We start from the raw sequence: 27,936 nt of genomic DNA, 5'->3' as shown, positions 1-27,936 counted from the left end.
CATTGCCATCTCTAATTGAGTTAATGTTATATGTTTAATTTTTGCATCTCAGAGCAACTTGAAGTATATTTGACTTGTTATTTGTAGGTGGTGATCCATGAAGACTTCATTCAGTCTTGCTTTGATCGTTTGAAAGCCTCTTATGACACGTTGTGTGTTTTGGATGGTGACAAAGACAGTATTAATTGTGCAAGACAGGAAGCAGTTCGAATGGTTCGCGTATTAACTGTTTTAAGAGAATACATAAATGAATGTGACAGCGATTATCATGAGGAAAGAACGATTCTACCCATGTCAAGGTTTGTGAATAACTGATCAACTGGTGCTAATTCTTAATTATTGGGTATTTTCATAATCATTTGGTTGAAAAAAAAAAAAAGTGTACAGGTAAAAAGAGTGAGGAAATTAATTTTAAAAAATGCTGGTGTCTTGCCCCTTAAAAACGTTATTTGTGCCAGGTGTGATGATGCATACATATAGTCCCAGCTGCTTGGGAAGCTGGCACAGGAGAATCTTGAATTCAAGGTCAGTCTGGGCAATATAGTGAAACCCTGTCTTCAGAGGAAGAAAAATAAGTTATTTGTATCTTATAGAATGTTTTTTAATAGTGGCCTGTTTATTTTGTTTTGGATTTTGGTAAGTCCAATTTCTTCTTCTTTTATTTTTCATATTTTGCCATTGGAATTATGGCCTCTCAAGTGTTACAGTGATACCTTTATAGTCAAAGTGTTTTTATTTTGATGTCATTAATTTTTACTGTTAAAAATACTAGCATAGTCAGAACTTTTAAAAGCTGCCTTTACTTATAGTTAATATAGGATGAAATATTTTCAGATGGTCTAACATTTTTCTTAAGGCTTCACCTTTTAGTAATTTAAGTGATATGTATAGGTAGGATGTTTATAGAAAGTGCCATCTTTTTTTGTTTTGTCTTTCAGGAATTATTTGCTAACCTTGAAATTAAATAAAGTTGTTCCTCGAGTATGATTTTTTTTTTTTTTCCTCTTGAGTATGATTTCTATTTTGTATCTTACCTAAAATAAGATAATATGCCAACTCAAATATAATTTGGGGGTGACTTTTGATACTTAAGAGTTTTTCAGAAAAAATGTATATCAGCATTTTTGTTGATGTTCTCAAGGTAAAGTTTATCTTTCACATTTACAAATAGTGTTAGTTAGGCTTTTATAGCATAAAAATAAGTGAAGCGTTGTCACTGTCTTAATTTGAGTCAGATACCTCATTTTCTGCAGCTGTAGGTAGATAATTAATGAACATTGTGTTGAAGTTACTTATTTGTAGTTGAAAGGAGAAATCACTTTATTTTCAGGATACTAAAAATAATAAGTATCACTTCCTCTCATTTAATAAGAAAATACTCAGTGTTAAATTCCCAGCTTTATTTTCTTGGCCACTGGATTTGAAAGTTGCTGAATATGATAATGTTTTCCTTTTTTTTCCCCCCTCCGCCAGAGCTTTCCGTGGTAAACACCTCTCTTTTGTAGTTCGATTTCCAAACCAGGGCAGACAGGTAGATGACCTGGAGGTATGGTCTCATACAAATGATACAATTGGTTCAGTTCGACGATGTATTCTCAATCGCATTAAAGCCAATGTAGCCCATACAAAAATTGAACTCTTTGTGGGCGGTGAGCTGATAGATCCTGGAGATGATAGAAAGTTGATTGGACAATTAAACCTTAAAGACAAATCGGTAAGTAAATTATGTATACTTGTCACTTTTTTTTTTTTTAAACAAAACCAAACCTGAGATTAGAAATGCTGATTATTGGGCTGGGGTTGTGGCCCAGTGGTAGATCACTTTTCTAGCATGTGTGAGGCCCTGGATTCGATACTCAGCACCACGTATAAATAAACAAACAAAGGTCAATCAACACCAAAAAAAAAATATTAAAAAAAAAAAGAAATGCTGATTATTTGTTCTGTGTAAGGCTCAGTGTTAGGTGTTTGTGTTTAATCTGCTAACTAAAATAGGCATACTGTCACTGACAATGTGTCAGAATAAAAAAGATTTCTAAAAACTTAAATAGTTATATAAGGTAATACTTTTAAAACAGCATTTCTGAAAGTATGCCATGTCATTTTGGGGGTTTTCTTGGTATGTCACTAGGATTTGAGTTGCATTTTGTGTAAATATTTTTCCTCGTCTTTGATACTAATAGATGTGTCATTTTTAGCTAATTACAGCCAAACTCACACAAATAAGTTCCAATATGCCTTCAAGCCCTGATAGTTCTTCTGATTCCTCAACTGGATCTCCTGGAAATCACGGTAATCATTACAGTGATGGTCCCAATCCAGAAGTGGAAAGCTGTTTGCCTGGAGTGGTGAGTAGATGCACTTGTCAACTACTATGTGTGAGACGTTTGAGTTCACAGTTTAGTGAGGTGAAAGTATCAACTACTAACCATCAACTTTAGAATGTTTTGCTCTAAGTGATGATTATAACTCAATGGAAGCATAAAACAGTTCCCTTTAGATGATTATAATCTATTAGAGCCTAGTTATACTCCAATATATAAATTTAGATAATTACCATTGTCTTTTGCATTTGTACCATAAAATGGATCCTTTCTTTAAAACTGTTTATTTAGGAAAATACCTGCAATCTTTTTCAGATTTTCAGTACAATATCTTCCATAGAAACAGTAGCTCCTCCCTTTCTTGACTTCTCCTTTGTGTCCTCCCCACAAAAATCTTAATGACTACAATAACACTAGCTGCTTCAGTGTCAGAAGAATTTGGCTCCCTACAACAGTTGGATTAGGAATTTAGTAGTTGGAATAGTATCCTTTTGTAAGTCTGGAGTCTTAAGTTGTATGTATGGGGAAAAATTTAATAGAACAGTAAAAGAGGGCTGTCAAAGAAGTTACTGGAGGTGTCTTGGATGATGTGCTCAGTCTGTATTAGGAAGGATTAGTAAAGGCCAGAAGATGAGGAAAGCTGACTATATCAGAGTAGAAATGAGATTAACAAATAATGGAAGATTAACTTCTTTGGATTACGTTTTGTGTGGAGGATGATTTGCAGGTACTTTGTATATTTTGTATTCTAGATAATGTCACTGCATCCTAGATACATCTCTTTCCTTTGGCAAGTTGCAGACTTGGGTAGCAGCCTAAATATGCCACCTCTTAGAGATGGAGCAAGAGTGCTTATGAAACTTATGCCACCAGGTAAGAATTTTTAAATGACGATAAAGTACACGCTGAACGATAAAAGGGGTATGTTAGCAAATTCTTTCTAAATGGACCATGAGCTAAGGGTTGGCAAACAGGCCGAATGAAGTCTAACACCTATTCTTGTTTTTACATCCCAGTACCTTAAAATGGTTTCTTATTTTTTAATTTCTAAAAACAAAGCAAAAGAACACTTGTGTGATGCATGAAAATTGTGAAATTTAAATTTTAGCATAATCAGAGTTATATTGGTATATAGCCACAGTCATAGAGATTCACTTTACTGTCAATTGCTGCTTTTGTTTTGCAACAGCAGAGCTCAGTAATTGTGACCCACAAGCCTCAAATACTTATTCTCTGACCTTTTATAGAAAACATTTGCTTATACCTGTCCTGTTACGTAGATTGTTTCTCATCAACAGTGGTGTTACTTTTTATTCCTTAGAAACAACCACTTTCAACTTCAGCTTTTTTTCTCACACACATATGTACCATTATATCTGTAAATATTATCCTCTTATGGCTGGTTCTTTGTCACTTCTAAATGAATTCTGATTCTCTACTGTGTAGATGAAAATTCTTATGCCTACATCCTGTCAATATTTGTTTAAATATTCAACATTTACATATGTAAGACTTTGTGAAACGTAGTTCTCCAAATTACTGACAACTTTTGTCCTGGATGTAATAATTTCCCCTTTTTATTTTTTCATTTTTCATACATTATCTTTAATTCTTCCCATATGCCTTTTGGAACCTTCCAGGTAATTTTCTGTTATTGTTAATTGCATAATTCATCAACTCTGCTGTTGTCCTAGAACTTTTCCTGACAACCTGTATTCTGTATGCCCTAGTCTAGAATTGGCCATTTCTCCAAGAGCTTTGGGTCCTTATACATAGAGTGTGTGTGTATGTTTGTATGTATGTATTTTAAAAACTATGAGATCACACCAGTTTCTGTCTTTGCATGTTTGTAGCTCCTTTCTCCAAAAGTGAAAAGCCTGGTACTTGGTCTTTAACATATTTTCCTATTCAACCTGTCCTCCCTTTGTAATGAGTCATCACCACTACCCCTCAATCCTGGGCCTCAGTCCACTTTATGGACACTCTTCTTATATTGCTTGAATTGAATCTTCCTGCTGGACTACCCCCTTGTGTGGACTCTTTCCTCCCTTTGCACAACTTCTTAATCCAGAACAGCATTTCTTTCATCACCTTGATGTTTTTGAAAAGTATAGATGAGTCGTGGTGCTGTCTCTCATTGAGTTTCGTTTCCTGGTGATTATGTACAAGTTGTATATTTTTTGACACATTACGACTTACAACTTACATGATGCCATGTTTATCTCAGGGCATCACAACAGGAGACGTGGTGTTCCTTTTGGTTACATTATTTTAGATCCACTTAGTTACCTGGTTTCTCCTCTGAAGTTAGTATTTTTCCTTTTGTGGGAAGGTGTTTTAAGATGTTGCCTATTTTTTCCTGATGAAATTTTCACCTTACTAATTTAATCATTTATTGTAATCAGTTTTTATCATGGAGGTCACAAAACTGTTTTCATCATTCGTTCCTTTTACATCTGTTAACTGGCTCTGTACTATAAGGAAACGCTTTGTCTTCTCTCCAGTTTGTTAATGCATTATCACTTTTTACCCTTGGATTCTTACTTCATTTGTTTGGTTATAACCATTGTAATCAATCTGTTTGGGAGGGGTTGGAAACTCGCTTCTTAAACAGACTTCAGCCCCTCTGTTTATAGGCCTTTGATCATCTGCACTTTCCCAAGTACTTTCTATTAAATCCTTGGCTTTTCTAGGATTTAGTGGCGTTCAAATTTTTAGGTACCTACTTCCCTTCCTCCTGACCCCAGTAAGCGGTTCTTGGCTCAACTAAACCATCTTCCATCCTTACACCTTTAGTTTTGCTTCCTCTCGTTTTTATTCCCTGAGTTTATTTTTATATTTGTTCTTATTTTAGTTGCATTTGGAGATACCTTGCTGATCAAGTGCATCATATTTAATTGACCATGATAGTTTTAAAAACTGTCATGGGCTTCTATTACCTCCTTAGTAACCACCTTATTGGCTTTCTCATTTTTCTGATTACTAAGACAGTCATGTCATTCTCAGATAAAACTTCACCTCCATTTTATTTAATCCTGATCTCTTAATTTGTATTGTTTTATTCACTAGTGTATCAGTAACAATTGTACCGTTATGTATGCAAACTCAACCTTCCTAACATAAAATATAAACCTACCATAGGTAGAATCCTTGATCTTGTGATTTGAGTTTGATGCCACCAGATGGAGAGGGTGAGCTGTTTCCAGGAGTCTCAGGGAGAAATTTTGAGAGGGTGCTTTTTTCAGATAATAATCAACTGTGTAACATTCAAGTAATCATAAATGTGTGTGCATGTATGCATATATTTTTCCACTTTTTTATTGGTACATTGTATTTGTACTTGCTGATGGGATGTGTTATGTATTCGTACATGCACACAATACACAGTAAAACAATATAATTTGGCTGGTGCCACTCCCCCTTTCTTCCCACATCCAGCCACTCGGTCCCTTTCCTTTACTGATTTTCCTTTTATTTTCATGAGATCCATCCCCATCTTTTTTCCCTTTTTCCTCTCTAGCTTCGACATATGACCCTTGAACCCCCTCAGTTTGACTTATTCAGCTTAATGGTCTCTGGTTCCATCTATTTTCCTGAAAAATGACATAATTTCATTTTTCTTTATGGCTGAATAAAATTCCATTGTGTAGAATATACCACATTTTCTTGGTCCATTCGTTGATGGACACCTAGGCTGGTTCCATAATGTATGCATGTCCTAGTAATTAACTGTGCCTCTATTATGATTTGCTGTTAAACTTGGAGCTTCTGCAGTCTTCTCTATAATTTGATGTCTTATAACCTAAACTAGACTTAATTCCTGTGTCCTTTCTCTATGTGCAGCAGAAAAAGACAATTGCTTGACACTGAGTGATTAAATTGTATATTTACCAAGCAGAAGAAGTTGGTTTTCCTCTTCGAAGCTTCCTTTTTATAGGAGTTTTGGGCAGCTAATATTTTAAAATATGCCAAAGTCTGTTTTTAGCTCTTTGTACTGATTAACTCATTTTAGCCTCAAAACATCTCTGATGGAATTACTATTTTTAAATACACATTGGTATAATTGCTTAGACTTAAGTAGGTTTTTAAAAGACTAGAAAGAACCTAAAATCATAACTGCCTTTGGATAACAGGATTATGGGTAGTTTGTTTTTCTCAGTCTTCCATATTTTATAATAAAATGAGCATATATCCAATTAGGGACCTAAAAAAAGAATCATTAAGGTGGACAAATGCAAGAGCTGGGATGGTGTCTAAGTGACAATTTGGTTCGGACTCCTCAGATGAATCAACTATAATCCAGTACCAGTAAATGATTTGCTTGGAATTTACTACTTCCATTTTTGAGCTCTCATTTCTTTTTTCCTACTCCATTTTGGCTCCATTCTTCACTCTATAATTTGAAAACCAAGCAAAATATTCTCAGATACTGCAATTAGATATACGAATTGGTTTGTCTTTAGGGAATAATTTGGCAGCATAAATCAAGTCTTGGGTTTTAGGTCCAAGTTCTTCATGCTTACAGGATTTTTCATGATGAAATAATTGCAAAGATTTAACTGCTGGGATCTTTAGTGTAGAAAGCAGTGGGGGTTAAGTGCCCAATAATAGAATTAAACTGGCAAAGTGTTTAACCAACCAGGGCCTTTTAATCAGTCAGCTTAAACACTAAGAGAGCAGTAGAAGCTTCCAGTCAAAATGCCCTCCTGAGCCTGATTAACTGTTTAATCAGTTAAAATGACAGAGATGAGTATGACACGTGAAGATAGGCACAAATATTTTATCGTAAAATGTGATAGTTCATAGATACTTGAAAGCTATTTCCAGGTCTATAAGAAATAGTTTATCCTAAAAAAATTGGTAGGAATTTTTCCAATTACCTTTGTCTTCCAATGAAGCTTTTACTTTTTTGTAGGAAAAAGGTAATTAGTAATTTATCAAGCAGTTTTTTCAATTATAGGGCAGTTACCTTAGAAATAACTTTATCAAAGTACTTTCTAGAGGTAATTAACTTTCTTTTTTTTTTTTTTTAAAGCGTTCAGAGTAGAAAGTATTCAAGTGAGGAAAAAGGACAGAACTGATTATCTATTAAGTTTGGTAGCAAATGCCTAATTGTATTATGGAATTATTGTTTAACCCTTTTCACTCTAATTTAGAAGAAACTCAAGTTTTAATTACACCACTATAGAAAAATAAAAGTTCTTATTTTTAAGGTAAACATTTGTACTGTTTTCTTAGTGTTTGGTAAAAATTTTAGGTTACAGTTTCTTGTGTACCACCAAGTATTTCTCAGTGAAGCCAAGCTAGTTTTTTTGTTTTCATTTTTTGGTACTAGAGTTTGAACCCCGGGACACTTAATCAATGAGCCGCATCTCCAGTCCTTTATTTTTTATTTTGGGGCAGGGTCTTGCTAATTTCTTAGTGCCTCTCTAAATTGCTAGTTATTAATATTAATGGTGTCATGGCAGCAAACAATAGAGAAGTTGGAGGAAAGAACTTACAATTCTTTTGTTTTTATTTTCAATCAGGACCTCTTGTTTTGAAGCGTTTTTTTCAGTCTCCAGTGACTCAGGAGGACATGTTGACTGGCCTCTACTGCTCTCTTAGTGTTTAAGCTGACTGATTAAAAGGCCCTGGTTGGTGTTTGGTGTTTTTGTTGCTTGTTTATTACTAAATCAATCCAGGTCTAGTAGTGTCTTAAAAAGTTTGAGCCTATGGCAACTGAAATATTATGGACACATGAATTATATTTTGTTTCAGACGGTGTCTCTCTTTCTTACAGATAGCACAACAATAGAAAAATTAAGAGCTATTTGTTTAGACCACGCCAAACTTGGAGAGAGCAGCCTTAGTCCATCTCTCGACTCACTTTTCTTTGGTCCTTCAGCCTCACAAGTGCTATACCTAACAGAGGTTGGTTTTTGTTTGTTTGTTTTTTCCTTTTGAATTTATTCCATTCATGTTTTTTGAATTTTATCTTTTCTTTGTTAATATGAAGAACATAGATAAGATTGTAGTGAGATATTTTTGAATTGGTCAAGAATTTCTTAGCAGTAATGATAGAAATAGTTATTTACCTGTTTATTAAAAATCTATTAATACAGTACCCCCTCCCCCACCCTGTTTTTGTTTTTGTTTTTTCCAGGTAGTCTATGCCTTGTTAATGCCTGCTGGTGCACCTCTGGCTGATGATTCCTCTGATTTTCAGTTTCACTTCTTGAAAAGTGGTGGCCTACCCCTTGTCCTGAGTATGCTGACGAGAAATAACTTCCTACCAAATGCAGACATGGAAACTCGAAGGGGTGCCTACCTCAATGCTCTTAAAATAGCCAAACTGTTGCTAACTGCCATTGGCTATGGCCATGTTCGGGCAGTGGCAGAAGCTTGTCAGCCAGGTGTAGAAGGCGTGAATCCCATGACATCGGTAATACAGACTAAAAAAAAAACTTTATAATAGTATATGATAGTAATTCTTAAGATTAAACTTCTCAGCAACTTTTAAGTAGAGTTCAGGGTTGATACAAAATATTGCAAGTTCTTTTCCAGTGGGTACCTGTTTTAGAAGCTTCTATTAGAGTATTTGTGTTAAAAGTGGAAACAGTGTTTCACTGAGTGTGCTACTAGTTTGAGGGCAGTTCCTCCCTGGTTGCTTCTATCCTGCTTGACTTTAAATTATTTTAAATCTAAGAAAAACCCCACATGAATCTCTTATTAACTTGTAATAAGGGTTGTAATTAATTTAGCCTATTGCCAGCTTCCCTTCCTACTTTGGCCAGCTTAACCTTCAGTTCTGAGCTTTTTTCTGACTCCCTTTTCCTTGGTGGCATCCTTGATCCATGTCAGTAAAGTTCTCTAGACATGTCAGGATTTGACACCTATTTTTGAGAGGTCAAACTAAACTGAAAGTTGGGTTATTTAATATACATTGTAAGTGATAATTTTACTAAGGTACTGACAGAATGTAAAAGTTTCAGGGATATTTTCTTCTTTAGAAATTATTTGTCTTAATTAGGGAAGATTAGAATGTGATAATTAGGATAATATCAAACATAATTGTCTTAGGTATGATAATATTGTGGTTTTACTTAAAAGGAAAAGCTTCCCTATCTTTCTAATATAATGACTGAAATACTTCTAAATGAAATTATATTAGATTTGACTGAAACCAATAGATAGGGAAAGGAGATTGGAAATGGAGAGGCATAGTTAGATAGCTAACGATTTTGGTCCATTCATAATAGTTGAAGCAGGGTAATGATTACATTATTCTCACTGCTTTCATATGTGTTAGACATTTTCAATATAAAATAAAATGACCTATGTTTTGTAGTTTTGTGGTTTTGGATCCATTTTGTTAGGATTTTTTAAAAATACTTGTAAAAAGACAACTTCTTGTTTTGGCATAAAAACAGATCCTTGTCATGATTCGTAACACAGATGCTTAATGAAGTATTTAAAAAAAAGAAAAAAAACAAAAAAAAACTTCCCTTTTAACTTTCGCAGAGATTGTGCCGTTATGAAACCAAGGTACAAAATAGCCTCCAGGCTCAAAGAGATCATAGTCTGTAGGAAGTAAAATATAAAATTAGTAATATAGGAATATTTTAAATGATTATGTAGAAATATTTATAGTACATATAAGGGAAGCTACCACTCAAAGGCAGTTAGAATTGCCTGGTTAAATACTTAATAAAATGTATCTGTTTTCGTAGACTGCAAAACTTGGTTATACTATGAAGTAAAGACATTGATAACTTTCATAAGTTAGTTCCCCTGCCCCCAATTCCTTGATTTTTCTCCTTTCTAAAGTGGAATTTGAAGGATACTAGAAAATGCAAGCAGGGGTGTGTACATTAAAGATGTATACGATTTTACTGAGCCCCTAAAGTTGAACCCAGTCAGTTCAGTTTATCATTTATCCCCTGTAAGTTAAGCTGAACCCAGATATAGAGACACAAGTCGGATTAATTTAAAATGGGATTGGCAGACAGGCCCATAGCACTCCAGAGCACAAGAGAAGGAACCCACACCTTGTTGGCAATATCATATACTTTTGTGTAAGTCACCACAAGCTGTACATACATACAGAAGATGGTCATCTTGCAGTGTTGATGAATGAAGTGCAAATGATTGAGTCTGGTTATGTACAAATCACTCAGTGTTTTTCCAGGTCAACCAGGTTACTCATGATCAAGCAGTGGTGCTACAAAGTGCCCTTCAGAGCATTCCTAACCCATCATCTGAGTGCATGCTTAGAAATGTATCAGTTCGTCTTGCTCAGCAGATATCTGATGAGGTTAGTATTGTAAGGGTTATATGAGTTTTTTATATCTATGTTTATATACAAAAGTGTACAATTCAGTAAATTTTGACAAATACATGTGAAACCACTACACAAAAGTTTATTTATTGTGCCGGGATCAAACCCAAGGCATTATACGTGAAGATTAAAGACACAGAATATTTGTTAGTCTTTTCTGCCCCTCTGCAGTCCATTATCCCAGGTAACCACTGATCTTCTTGTCCCTATAGAAGAGTTTCCATTTTCTAAAAATGAATAACATATATTCTTCTGTGTCTGTCTTCTTTCACTAAGACTCCTGACTTTGAGAATTGTGTATGTTGTATGAATCAGTATTCCTTTTTGTTGCTGAAGAGTATTCTATTATGAATATTCCACATTTTGTTTATCCATACGCTTAGACTGTTCTGGCTATGATTAAAGCTCCTGTGAATATTCTGTACATGTTTTTGTGTAGATATAGGGTTTCAGTTTTCTTGGGTAAGCAACAGAATAGAATGGTTATTGCTTTAAGATTCTGATGAAAACTGTGATTTCAGGTACTAGTTTGTAGAGCATACTTTTGTTTAAGCTTAAAAAAAAGGGGGGGGGGATGAAGGCAACGTGAACATAAAGAGAGTACTGCTATTTCCCAGCAATTCCTATTTCCTTTATAAGGAGAAACATTTTCGTTTTTCTGGTAATTATTCCTGTATAATATTCTATCAACAGTTTTAATTACTCAATATCTTGCAGGCGTCAAGATACATGCCTGATATTTGTGTCATTAGAGCTATACAAAAAATCATCTGGGCATCAGGATGTGGGGCATTACAGCTAGTGTTTAGCCCAAATGAAGAAATCACTAAAATTTATGAGAAGGTAAGGATTGTGACAGAAATAGCTTCTTTTTAAATAAATGTTGCTAATTGTGTATGTCACTAAATTTTTATTATGTTTATTATCTTCAAAAATTTCGTTTGCATGTTATTGACTGAAAATTAACTGGTATCTATAGTTGAGAATTTAATAAAATCTTGCTTTTAAAATACTTAAGAATCCTGCCCTGAGGCTGCTTTTTAAATGAAATTGAGGTTTTTTTTGTTTTTTTGTTTTCTTTTTAATAACTTCTCATTGGGATCAGATACAATTGTCTCTGAATTGCTTTCTCCATTTTCTGTTACTCTTTCAACACCCTTTAGTGCTTTGTGAATTACGGTTTAGTTCATTATCTTATGGTATCATGGCATTAAAATAGTTTTGCTTAATTCTCTTAAACCAGTCAAAAGTACAGAATGTATCAACAGTTAGATATCATATCTGACCTGGTGTTAAATTATTTACAGAACAGAAACTGCTTGGCTTTTGCGTTTTCTGTCATGTATACCTATCCCTGTTAGGTAGGCAGTGCTCTATTTAGGATAGTTGAGTTATGCAGACTTATATGGCTCAGTAGAACTTGCATTTTATAGCCAGTATAACCCTCATTTGCCTCATTATTGGTGTCCCGTAGTATCTGTCTACTTAAATCCTGGGTCTTCATTCAGCAAGTAATCGAATACCTATTCTGTTGCAGTCATGTACTATAGTTAATATTTTTAATGAATAAAGTCACAAGCATATTTTAGGCTGTAAAAATCCTTGAAAATCTTTCTCAATAATTGTCCAAGACAACTGATTTTGAATAAAATGGAACAATAGGCAAAGTAGATAATAAAACTAATCAAAAATACTTAACTGCTATGCTGGAGTGGTTCTTGAGAGAAGCATGGTTGTTGGTATAAAAGTATACAACTCAGAAGGAGCCTTAAGAACAAAGTAGTACATCATACTCAATATGCTCCTTCAACCCTTTTATGGACATAGGAAAATACTGAAATTAGACTTTGTTTTACATTCTAATTCTTTCCAGACTATTCCAAAAAGACCTCGAGAATTGCAGGTAAGGAAACTAAAGCTGTGTCATTTAAGCAAGTAGATAAATTGTAAGCATTTACTTAGAGCCACATGAGATATTTCTTCAATGCTTCTCTAGGTAATTTGTTGCCAATTAATTTTACAGACCAATGCAGGCAATGAACTGGACTTGGAAGATGAACAGGTTTGCTGTGAAGCACTGGAAGTGATGACATTATGTTTTGCCTTGATTCCAACAGCCTTAGATGCTCTCAGTAAAGAAAAGGCTTGGCAGACATTCATTATTGACTTGCTATTGCACTGTCACAGCAAGTAAGTGTCTTTAATTTTATGAAACTTGTTTTTGTAAGCAGAAATAAATTGATTTATGCCGGCATAATATATCTCATAAATCCAATATTCTCTGTAGCATGTTGGTTTTGAGGAGATTTTATATAATAATGTTTTGCCTAACCTGAATTTGTGTTTAGTCTCTGCAACATTAGGTGCACATGCCTATTAATCCACAGCAACTTAACAACTTAATGAGATCCCTGTCTCAAAAAGGGATGGGGGTAAAGCACCCCTGGGTTCAATCCCTAGTACACACACACACACACACAAAAACCAACATTAATTCTCAAAGTACTAATTTTTTTCCTACTTATAGAATTCAGTGTCACCTACGAGATCTGAAAATCTGAACTGTAAGATTTGACTAGGACTTTGGCCTCCTATCTTAGGTTCCTAGATGCCAGTTTTGCTCTTTTTTTCTTAAAGTTCTCATACTTTTTTTTTTTTTTTTCTTATTAGCTATACATGATAGAATATTTCGACATACTACTTCATATGTAGAGTACAACTTCTCATTCTTCTGGTTGTGCATGATGTAGAATTTTTACATTGGTTGTGTAATCCTGTATGCACATAGTATAGTAATGTCCAATTCATTGTTGTTCCCATTCCTCCTCCCTTCCCATACCAGATTTTCTTTAATCAAATTTAATTTTATGTGAAATTCATGAGACAAAGTTACTGAAGGAACTTTCGCATTTTGCACTACAATAAAGATAAATTATAAAGCCTTTTCTTTCAAAAGCATTTAGTCAGTGATGATTTCCTTTTGAGCTCTTCTTTGTGCAGGTCGATCAGATTTGTAGAAAATGTTGATGTCCATCCTCTTACGTCAATCTGATCCTGACCTTTGTATATAAGGTTAACTTTTTAAACTTTTATGAAGAAGAAAAACAGTGTTCACTATATCATTTTGTCATTTAGTAAGGATAATATTAGTTGAAAGATTAGTATAAAGTCAAAATAAGAGATTTGCTGAAATGAAGTCTAGTGATGGATAAATAAAGCTTTAAGAAATGTACATGATGTATGTAACGGAGTAAGTTCAACTTGCCTACTCCCAACGGTGCTTTGAAAGTGATTAGTAGTAGGTTCTCCAGCGAGAATGTTTACAAAGTTTTTCGAAGCTGGGTATGGTGGCAGAGACCTATAATACCAAATGAGGCAAGAGGATCACAAATTCGAGACCAGCCTCAGCAACTTAGGGGGAGACCCTGTCTCAAAATAAAATAAAAAGACCTGAGGACATAGCTCAGTGGTAGATATAAGTCAGGGGTTAGGGGAGACTGCTGCCTCCTTGAAGATTTTATCATGCTTGGACAGTTCTGTTCATTGAAAAATATAAATAGGTTAATTAAGTCTAGTTCCATTTCATAATACATTTTGGTGAGGGTGATGAGAAAAGATGATGTAATAATGTTTTGCTTAACCTGAATTTGTTTTAATGAAGTCAGAAATGGAGGTAGCAGATTTCTTACTTTTTTTTTTTTTTTTTAATCTTTTAATTAGGAATGTGTTTCATGAACTGAGCCTAATAAGAATTAAGGAACTTGATTTAAACAGGTTTTCTGCCCTCAAGCATTTATGAAAATTTCTCATGGGATGTAGCTCAGTGGTAGAGTGCTTGTCTAGCATGTTTAAGGTCCTGGGTTCTATCTCTAATTCCACCAAAAAACTATGTGAGTCTCAAAGTTCCTTATGTAACTTGGAAATTTTAACTGTCCAGCACATAGTAGGGACTTGCATATTACTGGTGGATTATAATTATACCCAGAATCAAACTGGCAGAAACAAGTCAGAATTTAACACACAGAAAAACTTGATTCTTGGGGGCTGGGGATATAGCTCAGTTGGTGGAGTGCTTGCACAAGGCCCTGCCTCAGCACCACTAAAAAAAAAAAAAGAAAAGAAAGAAAAGAAAAGAAAGGAAAACCTTGATTATTAATTTCTTAATTTTGGCATTAAGTGATGTTTTGACCTTGTTACTTAATTAAAACAGTCTTAATCCCATAGAAGGTAAAATACTTAGGGGGAGAGAAAAAGAATAGGTTACTTTTTTCCTGGATGGAGCACGAGTGAAGGTTTTATGCTGGATTTAGCATGTGAGTTCATGTTTGCTTAGGATTTTTCATAAAAATGGGAAATTGGGATATAGCCCAGTGGTAAAGCATGCTTTACCACTTAGAATGCTTGATGCCTTAGGTTCCGTCACCAGCACTGCCAAAAGAAGGGAAATAAAAAAAGGATGAACCAGGCATGTTGTTGCATGTCTGTCATCCCAGCAGCTCAGGATGTTCAGACAGGATCACAGGTCCAAAGCCAGCCTCAGCAACTTAGCAAGGTCCTGTCTCAAAAAATAATAAACAGGCTGGGGATATTGCTCAGTGGTTAAGCACCCCTGTTCAGTCCTGGTACCAGAAAAAATTTAAAAAGAATGATAGGCATGGCCTTTGTGCTGCCTCTCTTCCCCCGCTCCCTATTTCCAGTTATATTGCTTTTAATTAACTATGTAGTCTCTCTTATACTGCTTCTTCCTCCAAGCAGCCAGCACCCACTGCCTGGACATCTGCGGTGTCCTTGTTTTTCCTGCTACTAGTGTTGTACCCTTTTAGTCTGTTGACCACACTGTAGGCAGAGTGATCTCTGCAAAATACAATTGTGTTGCTTTTCTGCTTAAAGTGTTTTTATGTCTTCCCATTACCTTTTAATCAAATCCAAACGTTTAAGTTTGGTTTTTAAGCATTCCACAATTTGTCCACTTCTTCTCCCTCACAAGTTCAGTTTTGGGGGGTGGGGTGCGGGGGATACTGGTGATTGAACTCAGGAGTACTCTACTGAGCCACCTCCCCAGCCCTATTTTGTATTTTATTTAGAGAAAGGGTCTCACTGAGTTGCTTAGGGCTGCACTAAGTTGCTGAGGCTGGCTTCGAGCTTGTGATCCTCCTGCCTCAGCCTCCTGAGCTACTGGGATTACAGGCGTGCACCACCACACCTGACTCACAAGTTCATTTTCAGTGGTACATTTTCCAGTAACTTTTCCTTATCCCTGGACCAGGAACATTTTCCAGATTTCCATTCCTATTAAAAGGTCTGCTTCCACACCATAACACTGATAATAGTTGCAATATTGGAATTCCTTTAGGTGTGATATGCTTTTTGGAACCCTCCAGGGCCTAATGCTTTACCCTTCCTATTTACTCGTTTGTTATCTCTCTGATCCATGAAGTCATTTGACTTTGCCTCCCTTGGGATAGTACTTTCAGAGTAGAACTAGAGTTTCAGTTTGATAAGTAGGAGCAAAGGATCACACTGTGAAGGAGGTTAGTGGGAGTCAGTTTTACAGAAGACCTGTGATGCTGCAATCTAAGTAGGGTTTGATTTCAGTATGGTGGTCAGTTTCATTTGTTTGGCAAATATTTTATCAGTGCCTATTTTGTAACAGGCCCTATGGAATAGTGCAGTAAGCCAAATGGAAACATTCTCAGCCTTCTTGTAACTTACATGCCAAAGTGTGTAGGAAAAGGAAAACATGGAAAAAAACATACAGTATGTTAGACCTAATACTGCAGTGAAAAATAAAGCAGGGAAGGGGGATATGGAGTTTAGGAGTCCATGGGGCTCATTTTTATCCACCAGAGTCAGAGAAGGCTTCACAGAAGTGGCCTCTGATCTGAGAGGAAGGTAATGATCCATGTAGATAACCAGAGTTGTTTTAAGCAGAAGGAACAATAGATGGAGATGCTTTGAGGCCAGAACATGCCTTTCATGTTGAACAGGGAAGCCACTACCACTGTAGCATAGTGAGTAGCTGGGTAGGGGAGGGCAGTAGCAGAGGGTGAGGCCAGAGGGGGTAAACACACAGTCTGGAAGGATTTTGTAGGTCACTCTGAGGACATTGACTTTTACTGTAAGTGAGAAGACAGTCTGTTGGAGCGTTTCATGCAGAGAGATGATGTGTTCTATGGTTGAGTGTGTGTTGTAGGATATTAGGAAAAACTACTAAACTATTCCATTAATAAAAGTGGAAAGAAATTATTAGATTCTGGGTACATTGTAAAGACAGAGGCAATAGGATTTATCAAACAGAAATGTGCTTTTGAAGCACTATAAAAGTCCTGCAGTGCTCAGGGATTTTTGAGGAATTGACAAAACTCTTTGTGGACTCCCCACCCCATTTTGGGCTGCATACTTGTTTAAAAATAAACCAGGCAGTGGGTACACACACCTTTGAAAATCTGACATAACATGGACCTTCTCCCCAGAAAATTAGGTACTCCTTACTTGACTTAGGTTACTCCTAAATTCTACCCACAAATATTTTAGAAACTTCTGAGTTTATGGGCCTATGGACAGCTTTCAGAAACCTAAAAAACAACCAGGAAGTGAGTTGAGTGCACGAAATGTATACTGTCAAGTCCTTTACACTTGAAATACAGAGTCAGTTCTAAACTCAGCAACTAGCACAAAGACAAAAACATAGTTATCAACAGAAATATACTTGGTGATAACTGCAAAATACACCGATATTCAGTCAGCAGATCCTTCTTGGGCCTCCTCTGCGTGTTAGACATTGTTCTTGGTGCCTGGAATTCTGGCATCAACAAATCAAAGCCCCCACCTCAAAGGAGCTTACTTTCTAATGGAGACAGACTACCGTTTTATAAACAAATAGTATTTGTACATTTGGTGACTGGTTCTTGAACACCTACTGTATGCCAGACATTCTTTTAGGTTCTTGAAGCAGTGTTAAACAGATGACGTCAGTGCCCCCTTGGAGCATTTATTCAACGAGATCTGTTTAGTATATAATACAGTTTCTTTAAAAAAAAAAAAAAAAAAAAAAAACTCAAACTGAGCATGGTGGTGCACATCTATAATCCCAGCAACTTGGGAGCCTGAGGCCAGGAGGATTGCAAGATGAAGGCCAGCCTCAGCAACTTGGTGAGACTGTCTCAAAATAAAGAAGTGCTGGAGGACTGGGGATTTAGCTCAGTTGGTAGGCCCTGGTTCAATCCCTAGTACCGCAAAAAAAAAAAAAAAAAAAAAGTGCTGGGATATAGCTCAGTGGTAAATCAGCCCTGGGTTCAAAATAATCATGTAAAATTCCCAGAATTGAGACAAGATCCTTGTCTTCACCACGGTTTATCATAGAGGAAATATTGTATAATATAGTAGTCCTCAATCTTTGGCACACATCAGAATCACCTAAATGATTTTTAACCGTTGTTGGGCCTCACCACCCCTAGTCTGTCATGACAGCAGTAGAATCCATTTTGACATAATGATAAAACCATGGAATATATCTTGTTCTAATTCAGTCCCCATCCCCAGTATTTTTGATTGAGGAAGTCTGGGATAGAACCTGAAAATAGGCATTTTGAACCAGTCCCAAGATGATTTTGATGTTGCTGATATGGGGACCATACTTTTGAAACCACTAGTTTGTACAAGGAACATCTGCAGCAGTGTCCTTGAATGATTGCAACAGAATTCCCAGAGATCTGTTGTTTGAAAGCATAATCAAATAAAAATCCTTTGGAAGGCCCAAAAGATGGATTAGGCTAACTTTAGAGCATTCTGTAACTAGAGGAGCATTTCCAGCTTGTTCGGAGAGGGATGTCAGAAGACAGGTGGAGCTTACAGTCCTGAGGATACAGCCTGTTTATGATGTATTGCCAAGAGTGCTTAAGTGGGGGGTTGCCTTGTTACATTACTGTTAATTTAACCGCCCCCCCACACACACCAGAGAACAGTGTTGGAATTTCTTTTTAATAAGAGCAATGTATTAAATGTGAAACATTTCTATTTCAGAACTGTCCGACAGGTGGCACAGGAGCAGTTCTTTTTAATGTGCACCAGGTGTTGCATGGGACACAGGCCTCTACTTTTCTTCATTACTCTGCTCTTTACCGTTTTGGGGGTGAGACATTTTTTAATATGCTTACCATTGTGATTCAGTCTTTCACCACGGACTTTCAGGAATTTGTGGTTTTAGCTTGTATTAAATGGAAATTTCCCTATTTTGGTTATCTACTCTAGTTTACTGAGTATTTAAAAAATAGATTCTAAATATGGACATATAAATTCATCTTACCATTCTTTCTTATTTTCAGAGTACAGCCAGAGAGAGAGCTAAACATTCAGGCGACTACTTCACTCTCTTAAGGCACCTTCTTAATTATGCTTATAACAGTAATATTAATGTACCCAATGCTGAAGTTCTACTCAATAATGAAATTGATTGGCTTAAAAGAATTAGGGTAAGTTGTAGTTAATCCCGTTAAATCATTGTTAATAAATAGTGTTTTATTAAAAGATGGTTTATAATTTTGAGCATTTTGGTTAAATGGAAAACTCCAATGTAACCAAACAGACCAAAGAATTGGTGGATGTTAATAACTTATGAGTCATAGAACAAATGTTTCATTAGTTGTATAAAATGCTGTGCTTACTAGAGACTTGGAATGCTAATGTTCTACTCCTTCCTTTTTAGAATTTTGGACCTTTTTACAAATTGTTCTTTTTTAAAAAAGCATTCATTGTTTTCATCAAAAATGAGTCCAATAGGCTAGCACTTTGGATCATAACTCCTGGACCAAATTGCATGAGAATTTGTTTCTGATGGTTTTTGTCTTCGAATTAACATTTCTTCTAGTAGTTTGTAAAGCCTACTTTCTAAGTTCTGTGAACTTGCTTGAATGGAACAATTTTGGGGAATTATCTCATGTTCCTCCAGCTCTCTCTTTCTGGCTTTTCCTTCCCTCTTAACCTCCCTTTTACAAGTTAGACATGTAATTTTTTCTTTTCCTTTCCTTTTTCTTTTTTTTAATTTGGCAGGATGATGTTAAAAGAACAGGTGAAACAGGTGTTGAAGAGACTATCTTGGAAGGCCACCTTGGAGTAACAAAAGAATTACTGGCCTTTCAAACTCCTGAGAAAAAGTTTCATATTGGTTGTGAAAAAGGAGGTGCTAATCTCATTAAGGTGAGTTCAGCATTCTCGGTGCTGTACTAGCTTTCAGCCTTCTCAATGTCTCACCAGCAAATCTGTCTGATGGCATCAGTGTCTTGGTGTATTGGCTTGACCTTTTCTTTTACTTCTTAAGAATGTTCATCAATGTTACAATAATTATTAAAACATGTGCTTTATGTTACTCGGTGTTTCAAAATGTTTATAAATAAAGCTTTAGTATGAAGTTGTTTTTATAGAGCGAGTAAGTGTTATCTAATTTTTCTTCTTAGAAAATCTGGATTAAACATTTCATCAGACTGTTTAAATGAGGCAGACCTCCGTTTTGTTGTAAGACTGAATCATGTATCATTTCTTTGAGTTTGTTTTTTCTCGTATATGGTAATTCAAAGTGTCATTTTAGTAATTTTTATTCAAAAATTGGTTTATCTTGATATACAGTATGATTAGAGAAAAGGTAAGTATTAATTTTGTTAAGTAGTACAGTTCATTCTGTCTTTAATATTTTGTTTTAACATGGGAGAATTGGGTGTGTCTGTTCATTATTTATGGGACGTTTATCAGAAAATCCAAGTTTTCTGAGATGTAATAAGATCTTAAATTTTGATAAGTAATTGTAAAATTGTCTTACAAGAAACATTTTTTTTTCTTTTCCTGAATATATTGTTGCTAACATGTAATCATTTCTTCAACTCCTTTTAGGAATTAATTGATGATTTCATCTTTCCTGCATCCAATGTTTACCTGCAATATATGAGAAATGGAGAGCTCCCAGCAGAGCAGGCAATCCCAGTCTGTAGTTCACCAGCTACGATTAATGCTGGTTTCGAGTTACTTGTGGCATTAGCTGTTGGCTGTGTGAGGAATCTCAAACAGATAGTAGATTCTTTAACTGAAATGTATTATATTGGGACAGCAATAACTAGTAAGTATTTTAAAATGTGAAGTTGTGATGATTAATAGTTCTAATGTTTCAAATTCTGTTTGCTGAATTTTCTTTCAGTAAATATCTAAGTAATGTTTCTGTTAGCAGCTAGCTTGACACTTTTAGCAAATGGATATAAAATTATTACAAGCAGAGTCTTAGAATATTTTTCAAGTATGTGTTAAATGTAAGTGGTACAAATATTTGTCAAATTAAGTTTCATCCTTAAAATTGAAGTAAAATCCCAATTCCACAGTAACCAAAGTAAATACAACTTAAAACTAAATTACATGGATTAGAGAACTTCTCAGGTACTCACTTGTTCGTCAACATTGTTTTCATATGAATTCTAAGAAAATCAGGAGTTTCGGAGATTAGAATGTAAGAAGATACTTTTTTAGTGTATTTTACGTGTTTTCACTTGATACCTACATTAAGCCCATGACAGTAGCTTCAGATTCCAAATCTTTAGATATGAAACTAACCAAACATAACCAAGGTGGTTTCATTTAAGAAGAAAACCAGTTTATCTACGACTCTTAAGAACATAGCCAGGTGTGATGACACACACTTGTAATCTCAGTGGCTTGGAAGGCTAAGGCAAGAGGATCTCAAGTCCAAAGCCAGCCTCAGCAATTTAGTGAGGCCATAAGCAACTCAGACGGTGTCTCAAAGTAAAAAATAAAAATGGAGCTGGGTATGTTGCTCAGTGGTTAAACACTCTTGGGTTCAATGCCCAGTACCATAAACACAAACACACATACATATACATATATAACCAGTTTTAATGAATCTGTAAGAAGATGTTTAATTCTTTATTTAATGCGTTTGAGAATATAGGCAGTTTTAAAATAACATCTTAGGTGTTTCTGGTTAAAGAAACTGCTTAAAAGATTAGACCTGGGGTTATAGCTCATTGGTACAGCTCTTGCCTAGCATGTGTAAGGCACTGAGTTCTGTCCTCGGCACCACATAAAAATAAATAAAATAAAGGTATTGTGTCCATCTACAACTAAAAATATAAATTAAAAAAAAAAAAAAAAAGACCTTTAGCTAGCTATTCTGTCAAATCTAGTGAGGTGATTTTTGTTTTTATTTTTTAACTTAATAGAAATGAGTTTTTGTGCTCATTTTTGTTTTTACGTGGTGCATTTATTTATATGGTGAAAATTTCAAGTACTTAAGAGAGTATACACTAAAAAGTGTGTTTTGGCCCATGCATTTCCCCCAGTCTTCTTTGAAAGCTATAACCAGTTCATGTTTTTCCTCCCAGCTTCTCCGTGTGTATAAAATCTACATATAATTTTTTGGGGGGGTGGGTGTACCAGGGATTGAACTTGGGTGCACTCTAGCACTGAACCACATCCCCAGCCCTTTTTTGTATTTTATTGAGAGAGAGAGTCTCACTGAGTTACTTAGCATATAAAATCTGTGTTGTGGGGAGTGTGGGAGGTACTGGGGATTGAACCCAGGGGCGCTTTACCACTGAGCTATACATCCCTTTCCCTTTTTACTTTTTTTATTTTGAGACCGAGTCTTTCCAAGTTACTGAGGCTAACCTCTGACTTTGGATCTTTCTGCCTCAGCTTCCTGAGTCACTGAAATTTTAGGCATGCACCACTGTGTCCAGCCAAAACCTCTTCTTTTATGTTTTAACCACAAAAGGAAATAAAATACAATGTTTTTTCACTTAATATATCTCATTGTTCTCTATTCAACACATAAGTACTGACCTAATTCCATGTATGGCTTACTTTTCAATTCAGTATACTTATTTAACTAGTTGCCTGGAAAATGATGATTGTGTTGTCTTCAGATTTATAGTTGGTGGAGGATTTGGGGACATATGTAGTGATTGATAAGTCCCACAATATTTTTAAATACATTATCTGGTTTACTCCCCAAAATAGCACTTGGATATAGACAAAGCAAATGTTACTCTTAATAGAAGTGGACAAAAGGTCACCTGAAGGTAGAAAAAAGTGTCCAAACCAAGACATGAACCTACGTGGTTTTAGGATTATTTAAAACTGAGCAAACCCTCATGTTGATATATTTATATAACATTTCATGCCACAGCAAGATTGAAAGCATGTTTAAGAAAAGAGTATATAAAGTGTTAAAAAATAATAATGACTTACGGTAAAGGTAAAACCAAAGTTAGCACACAGATATTATCATTGAGCCATCTTGTGTGACTACTTTCATGACTTGTGTAGAATCCTCACCAGATAATACATGGGTTTGTGGACACGTTCCTGGTAAGAATCTGCAGTGGCATGTGTTTTTTATGTACAAAGTGAGAGCATTCACTGCCTTGGGTGGCTGTGGGGATGGTGAAATTGTCACTAATGTTACTTTGTCTGCTTAATAGAGCTTGCAAGAACAAAATGGTTGATGCTATAAGATTCTTCCCTTCTTTCAGCTTGTGAAGCACTTACTGAGTGGGAATATCTGCCACCTGTTGGACCCCGCCCACCAAAAGGATTTGTGGGCCTGAAAAATGCTGGTGCTACTTGTTACATGAATTCTGTGATTCAACAACTCTACATGATTCCTTCCATCAGGAACGGTATTCTTGCAATAGAAGGCACAGGTAGTGATGTAGATGATGATATGTCTGGGGATGAGAAGCAGGACAACGAGGTAAATTTTAGTTTTCTGTGAAATTTTAAATTTGTTTTCTGTGTTTGAAGTTCTGATATGAAATACGATTCTCTCTTAAAGAGAGTGCAGTCATCCCTCAGTATCCACAGGGGATTGGTTGAGGATTCCCTGAGGATACCAAAATTCTCATGTTCAAGTCCCTTATATAAAAAGGTACAGCATTTGCATATAACCCTATACGTCTCTTCCTATATACTTCAATTTTTATCTCTAGATTATTTTTAATACCTAACACAATGTAAAATCTATGTAAAGAGTTGCTATACTGTATTGTTGAGGGAATAATGACAAGAAAAAAAGTCTGTGCATGTTCAGCACCAGTCCAATTACTTTCCCAATATTTTCAACCTGGGTTGGTGAATCTACAAATAAAGAGCAAGTAGATATGGAGGGTCGACTGTATTTATATGTTTGAAAGTAGAAGCGGACTCTCCCAGTTGAACTCTTCTTGAATGTAATGTGTCTCTAAAGCAACAATCAGCATACCCATCTTCATTTGTTAATAATTTAAATGATATTTTCACTTTTTTATTTCATATTTTCAGTTATATCTCCACTGGTTTATGACAAGTTGCACAGTATCTGCCAGTTTCATTATAGTGTTATGTGATCTTGTGGCAGAGTTTAGACTGCTTATGCAGAATAAAGCAGTGTTAGGTAGTAGGGGTGGATCAAACTTGACATCACTAGGTGTGGCTTTTCAAAGAAGAGAATATGGCAAGACCTAAATTGTGGTCATGTTTGTACATACCCTGTACTACTTTGTTTTTATTTTATCTTACCTTATTTATAGTGTTAGTGGGAATTGGAGAAGCCAGAGTGTATTCTTCTGATAGTAAATGTCTTAAAATGGTTCATTCCTTCCCTTCAGTCACCAAAATTGGACTTGTTCTGAAGAAACAGTTTACCATTTGCAGGGCTGCTAGATCATAACACTTGCCTCATCAACTTTCCCACAGACCTACTGGACCAGATGACCTAAGGAATGGGGGCTGAGCATTTTTACTTCTTGAAAAAGCTTGAAGGGGTTGTTTATACTTATCCGGTTAAAAATCGCTGCTTGAGGGAAAATTGGGAGTTCAAATTCTAGTTCTGTGATCTATCATATCCCCAGGATATTGAGTTAAATGCAAGTAGGTAGAACTAATGGTACTGGCAAAGGAGTAGATGAGGCACAAGAAACATGATACAACTTGAGGTGTCCTACCTTTGCTTCTGTGGTGCCTCTACTTTATGTTGTCTTGGCGCTACTGCACTATAAGGATTTCAGGGGTGAAGGGCCTTGTTCTCTTCTCTGCTTTTGTTTCCCTCCCTAAACTGTCAGTTTCTCTTAGGCAGGGACTGCATAGTATCTCTTTCTATATCAGAGGTCTTAAAACACAGTTCAGAGCATATGATGTTCAGTTAACTGTAAAAACTAGTTCTCCTTACTATCTTAAGATTATGATGCTCAGTGATTCTGTCTTAATGTTACATCTACTACTAAATATTTTAATGTGGTAAAGTACACATACGTGACCATCTTAACCATTTTAAAGTGTACAGGTAAGCAGTATTCAGTGTTTGTATTATATACCACCACTCATCTCTAGAGCTTATTTTCATCTTACAAAACTGAAATTTTTCCCATTAAACAACCCCTTGTTCCCCTGTCACCCCAATCCCTGACATCCACCATTCTTTCTATGAATTACACCACTCCTAAGTGCTTTATATAAGTGGAATCATACAGTATTTGCCATTTTGTGGCTTGCCTTTTTTCATTTAGCATAATGTCCTCAAGGTTTATCTATGTGGTAACATCATAGAACTTCCTCGTTTTAAAGTTTGAATACTACTACATTGTGTGTACATACCACATTTTGCTTATCCATTCATTTATCTATGGATACTTTGGGTTTTTTCCTCATTTTGCCAATTGTGAATAATGCTGCATGAACTTGGCATACAAATACTCTTCGAGACCCTGCTTTCAATTCTTTGGCTATATGCCCAGAAGTGGAAATGCTGAATTGTACAGTGATGCAATTTTTTGACTATTTAAAAGTTTAAGGACAGGGTCTTGCAAGTTGCCTGGGCTGGCCTTGAGCTTATGATCTGCCTGCCTCAGCCTCCTGATTTTCTACATGTGCACACCAGCTCTTTTCAATTTTTTGAGGATTTTTTTTGGGGGGTGGGGGGTGTTCTGGGATTGAACTCAGGGGCACACAACCACTGAGCCACATCTCCAGCCCTATTTTGTGTTTTTATTTAGAGACAGGATCTCACTGAGTTGCTCAGTGCCTCACTGTTGCTGAATTTGGCTTTGAACTCACCATCCTTCATCAGGCTCCCGAGCCTCTGGGATCACAGGCGTGCACCATCATGCCTGACTTGAGGAATTTTTTTTTCCCTTTTTATACCATTTTACATTTTCACCATCAGCATGAGGGTTCCCGTTTCCCACATCCTTGCCAACACTATCATAGTAGTCATCCTAATTGAGCATGAGTAGTATCCCGTGGTAGTTTTGATTTGAATTTTTCTAATGATTAGTGGTTTTAAGCTTCTTTGCTTATTGGCCATTTATGTATCTTTTTTGGAAAAATACCTCTCCAAAACTTTTTTCTGTTTTTGAATTTGTATTGTGTTAAGCTTTAGGAATTCTCTATTCTGGATTTAATCCCTCATCAGATAAATGATTTGCAAATATTTTTTCCCATTCTATGAATTACCTTTTCAGTGGATTTACAAAAAATAAAAAATATGAAGTTTTTAATTTTCATGAAGTCAAATTTACTGTTTTGTCATCTGTTCCTTAGATATCATATCCAAGAAATCATTACCAAATCTAATATCTTAAAGCTTTTACTTTGTTTCCTTTAAAAGTTGGGGTTTCGTCTCTTACTTTTAGGACTTGGGTACATTTTCGTTAGTTCTTAGACATAATGTTAGATAAGGATCCAACTTCATTCTTTTGTATGTGGTTATCTGGTTCTCCCAGCACTGTTTGTTAAAAGAATACTGCTGCTGTTATTATGTACAAGTATAGGATGTTCAGAGTCCACACACTTTCTATATGTTATCTTGTAATCCTCACAGTAGCTGCACGAATGTATTATCCTATTCACATGTAAGGAAACTGAGATTTAGAAAGTGTAAGTAACTTGCTTGGCCATAATCACTTGGCTTAAAAGTGGTAGAGTTTGCATTTGTGCTCGTTCAGGCTAACTTAATCATCACACTAATTCTACTCCATTCTGTTACGTTATTTTTATTATGTACCTCTCTGAAACATGGTTTGCCACTTACAATCTAACTCATGCAAAACTGTGGGGATAAACATTAGTATTATAAATTAAAATTTATAAATTGGAATTTAAGTTCTTTGGAAATAAACATAATTAAACTACAAATCATTTGTTCACTAACTGGCATTTGTCTCACCATATTTTCTACAATTTAGATTAGCTCATTAATGACATTTTTTGGTTTCTAGAGCAATGTTGATCCCAGAGATGATGTTTTTGGCTATCCTCAACAATTTGAAGACAAACCAGCATTAAGTAAAACAGAAGATAGAAAAGAATACAATATTGGTGTCCTAAGGCACCTTCAGGTCATTTTTGGTCATTTAGCTGCTTCTCGACTACAGTATTATGTGCCCAGAGGATTTTGGAAACAATTCAGGTAAACTACGGATCCTCCTCTTTTGTTTTGTCTTGTTAAATACATATATGTGGAGATATTTCTTAAAATTTGATGTGCATCTCAATACATTAGTATCAAACTTCTAAATATATGTTTTGCAGCTGGGCCTGGTACACGCCTATAATCCCAGCAACTTACCAAGATCCTGTCAGAATTCAAAAGAGCTGGGAGTGTGGTTAAGCACCCCTGCATTAAATCCCTTGCACCAAAAATAAAATAAATGTTTTGAGATATCTTTATGTTCAGTATTTAAGCAGTATTACTATTCCAACTGTCCTCCTTAGGTTCTCCTTGTACCCATAGAACTATAAAATATCCCATAGTAAGGAAGAGCAGCATTCCTTTTTTGTGGGGGAGTGGTATTGGAGATAGAACTTTAGGGCCTCATGCATGCTGGGCAAGCACTATACCACTGAGCTATCCCCCTAGCCCTTGTTGATTTTTTTGTTTGTTTATTTGTTTAATTGACTTGTAAAAATTATATGTGTTTATGGAATACTGTGTACTGTTTCAGTACAAGAAGGGGGTTGGGGGTATAACTTAGTGGTATAGTATTTGCCTCACATATAAGAAACCCTGGGTTCAATCTCTAGTACCTCAATCACAACAACAAAGAGAAGGGCAGCATTCTTTAGTCTCTTAAGATGTAAACTAACTTTATTATGAAAATGTTTGATATATACACAAACAGGATAGGATGAATCCTTAGTATTTACCACCCAACTTGGGCAGTTGTCAACTCATAACCAGTCTTGTTTAATCTGTATTCTAATCTATTTTCCAGATTGTTTTGAGGCAAATTCTAGGTAGTTTCACCCACAAATCCTTAC

The 27,936-nt window shown here is 35.7% G+C and overlaps 1 protein-coding gene across 3 annotated transcripts in view; it reads left to right on the top strand.

Moving 5' to 3' along the window:
- Positions 1–27,936, top strand: part of USP9X (ubiquitin specific peptidase 9 X-linked) — a 115,196-nt gene that overhangs the window by 65,823 nt on the left and 21,437 nt on the right. For all 3 annotated transcript variants that reach the window (XM_079122802.1, XM_079122800.1, XM_079122801.1), the window contains exons 18-32: positions 88–299; positions 1,474–1,714; positions 2,199–2,348; positions 3,077–3,197; positions 8,107–8,237; positions 8,470–8,748; positions 10,495–10,620; positions 11,362–11,487; positions 12,668–12,834; positions 18,667–18,775; positions 18,969–19,115; positions 19,693–19,839; positions 20,527–20,749; positions 23,175–23,395; positions 26,895–27,085. In XM_079122802.1, the coding sequence (XP_078978928.1) occupies positions 88–299; positions 1,474–1,714; positions 2,199–2,348; positions 3,077–3,197; positions 8,107–8,237; positions 8,470–8,748; positions 10,495–10,620; positions 11,362–11,487; positions 12,668–12,834; positions 18,667–18,775; positions 18,969–19,115; positions 19,693–19,839; positions 20,527–20,749; positions 23,175–23,395; positions 26,895–27,085 (2,591 nt within the window). The remainder of the gene's footprint in view (positions 1–87; positions 300–1,473; positions 1,715–2,198; positions 2,349–3,076; positions 3,198–8,106; positions 8,238–8,469; positions 8,749–10,494; positions 10,621–11,361; positions 11,488–12,667; positions 12,835–18,666; positions 18,776–18,968; positions 19,116–19,692; positions 19,840–20,526; positions 20,750–23,174; positions 23,396–26,894; positions 27,086–27,936) is intronic.

Source organism: Sciurus vulgaris (assembly GCF_902686455.1).
Source record: "Sciurus vulgaris genome assembly, chromosome: X".
NCBI lineage: Eukaryota > Metazoa > Chordata > Mammalia > Rodentia > Sciuridae > Sciurus > Sciurus vulgaris.
This window is presented reverse-complemented; position numbering and strand designations above follow the sequence as displayed.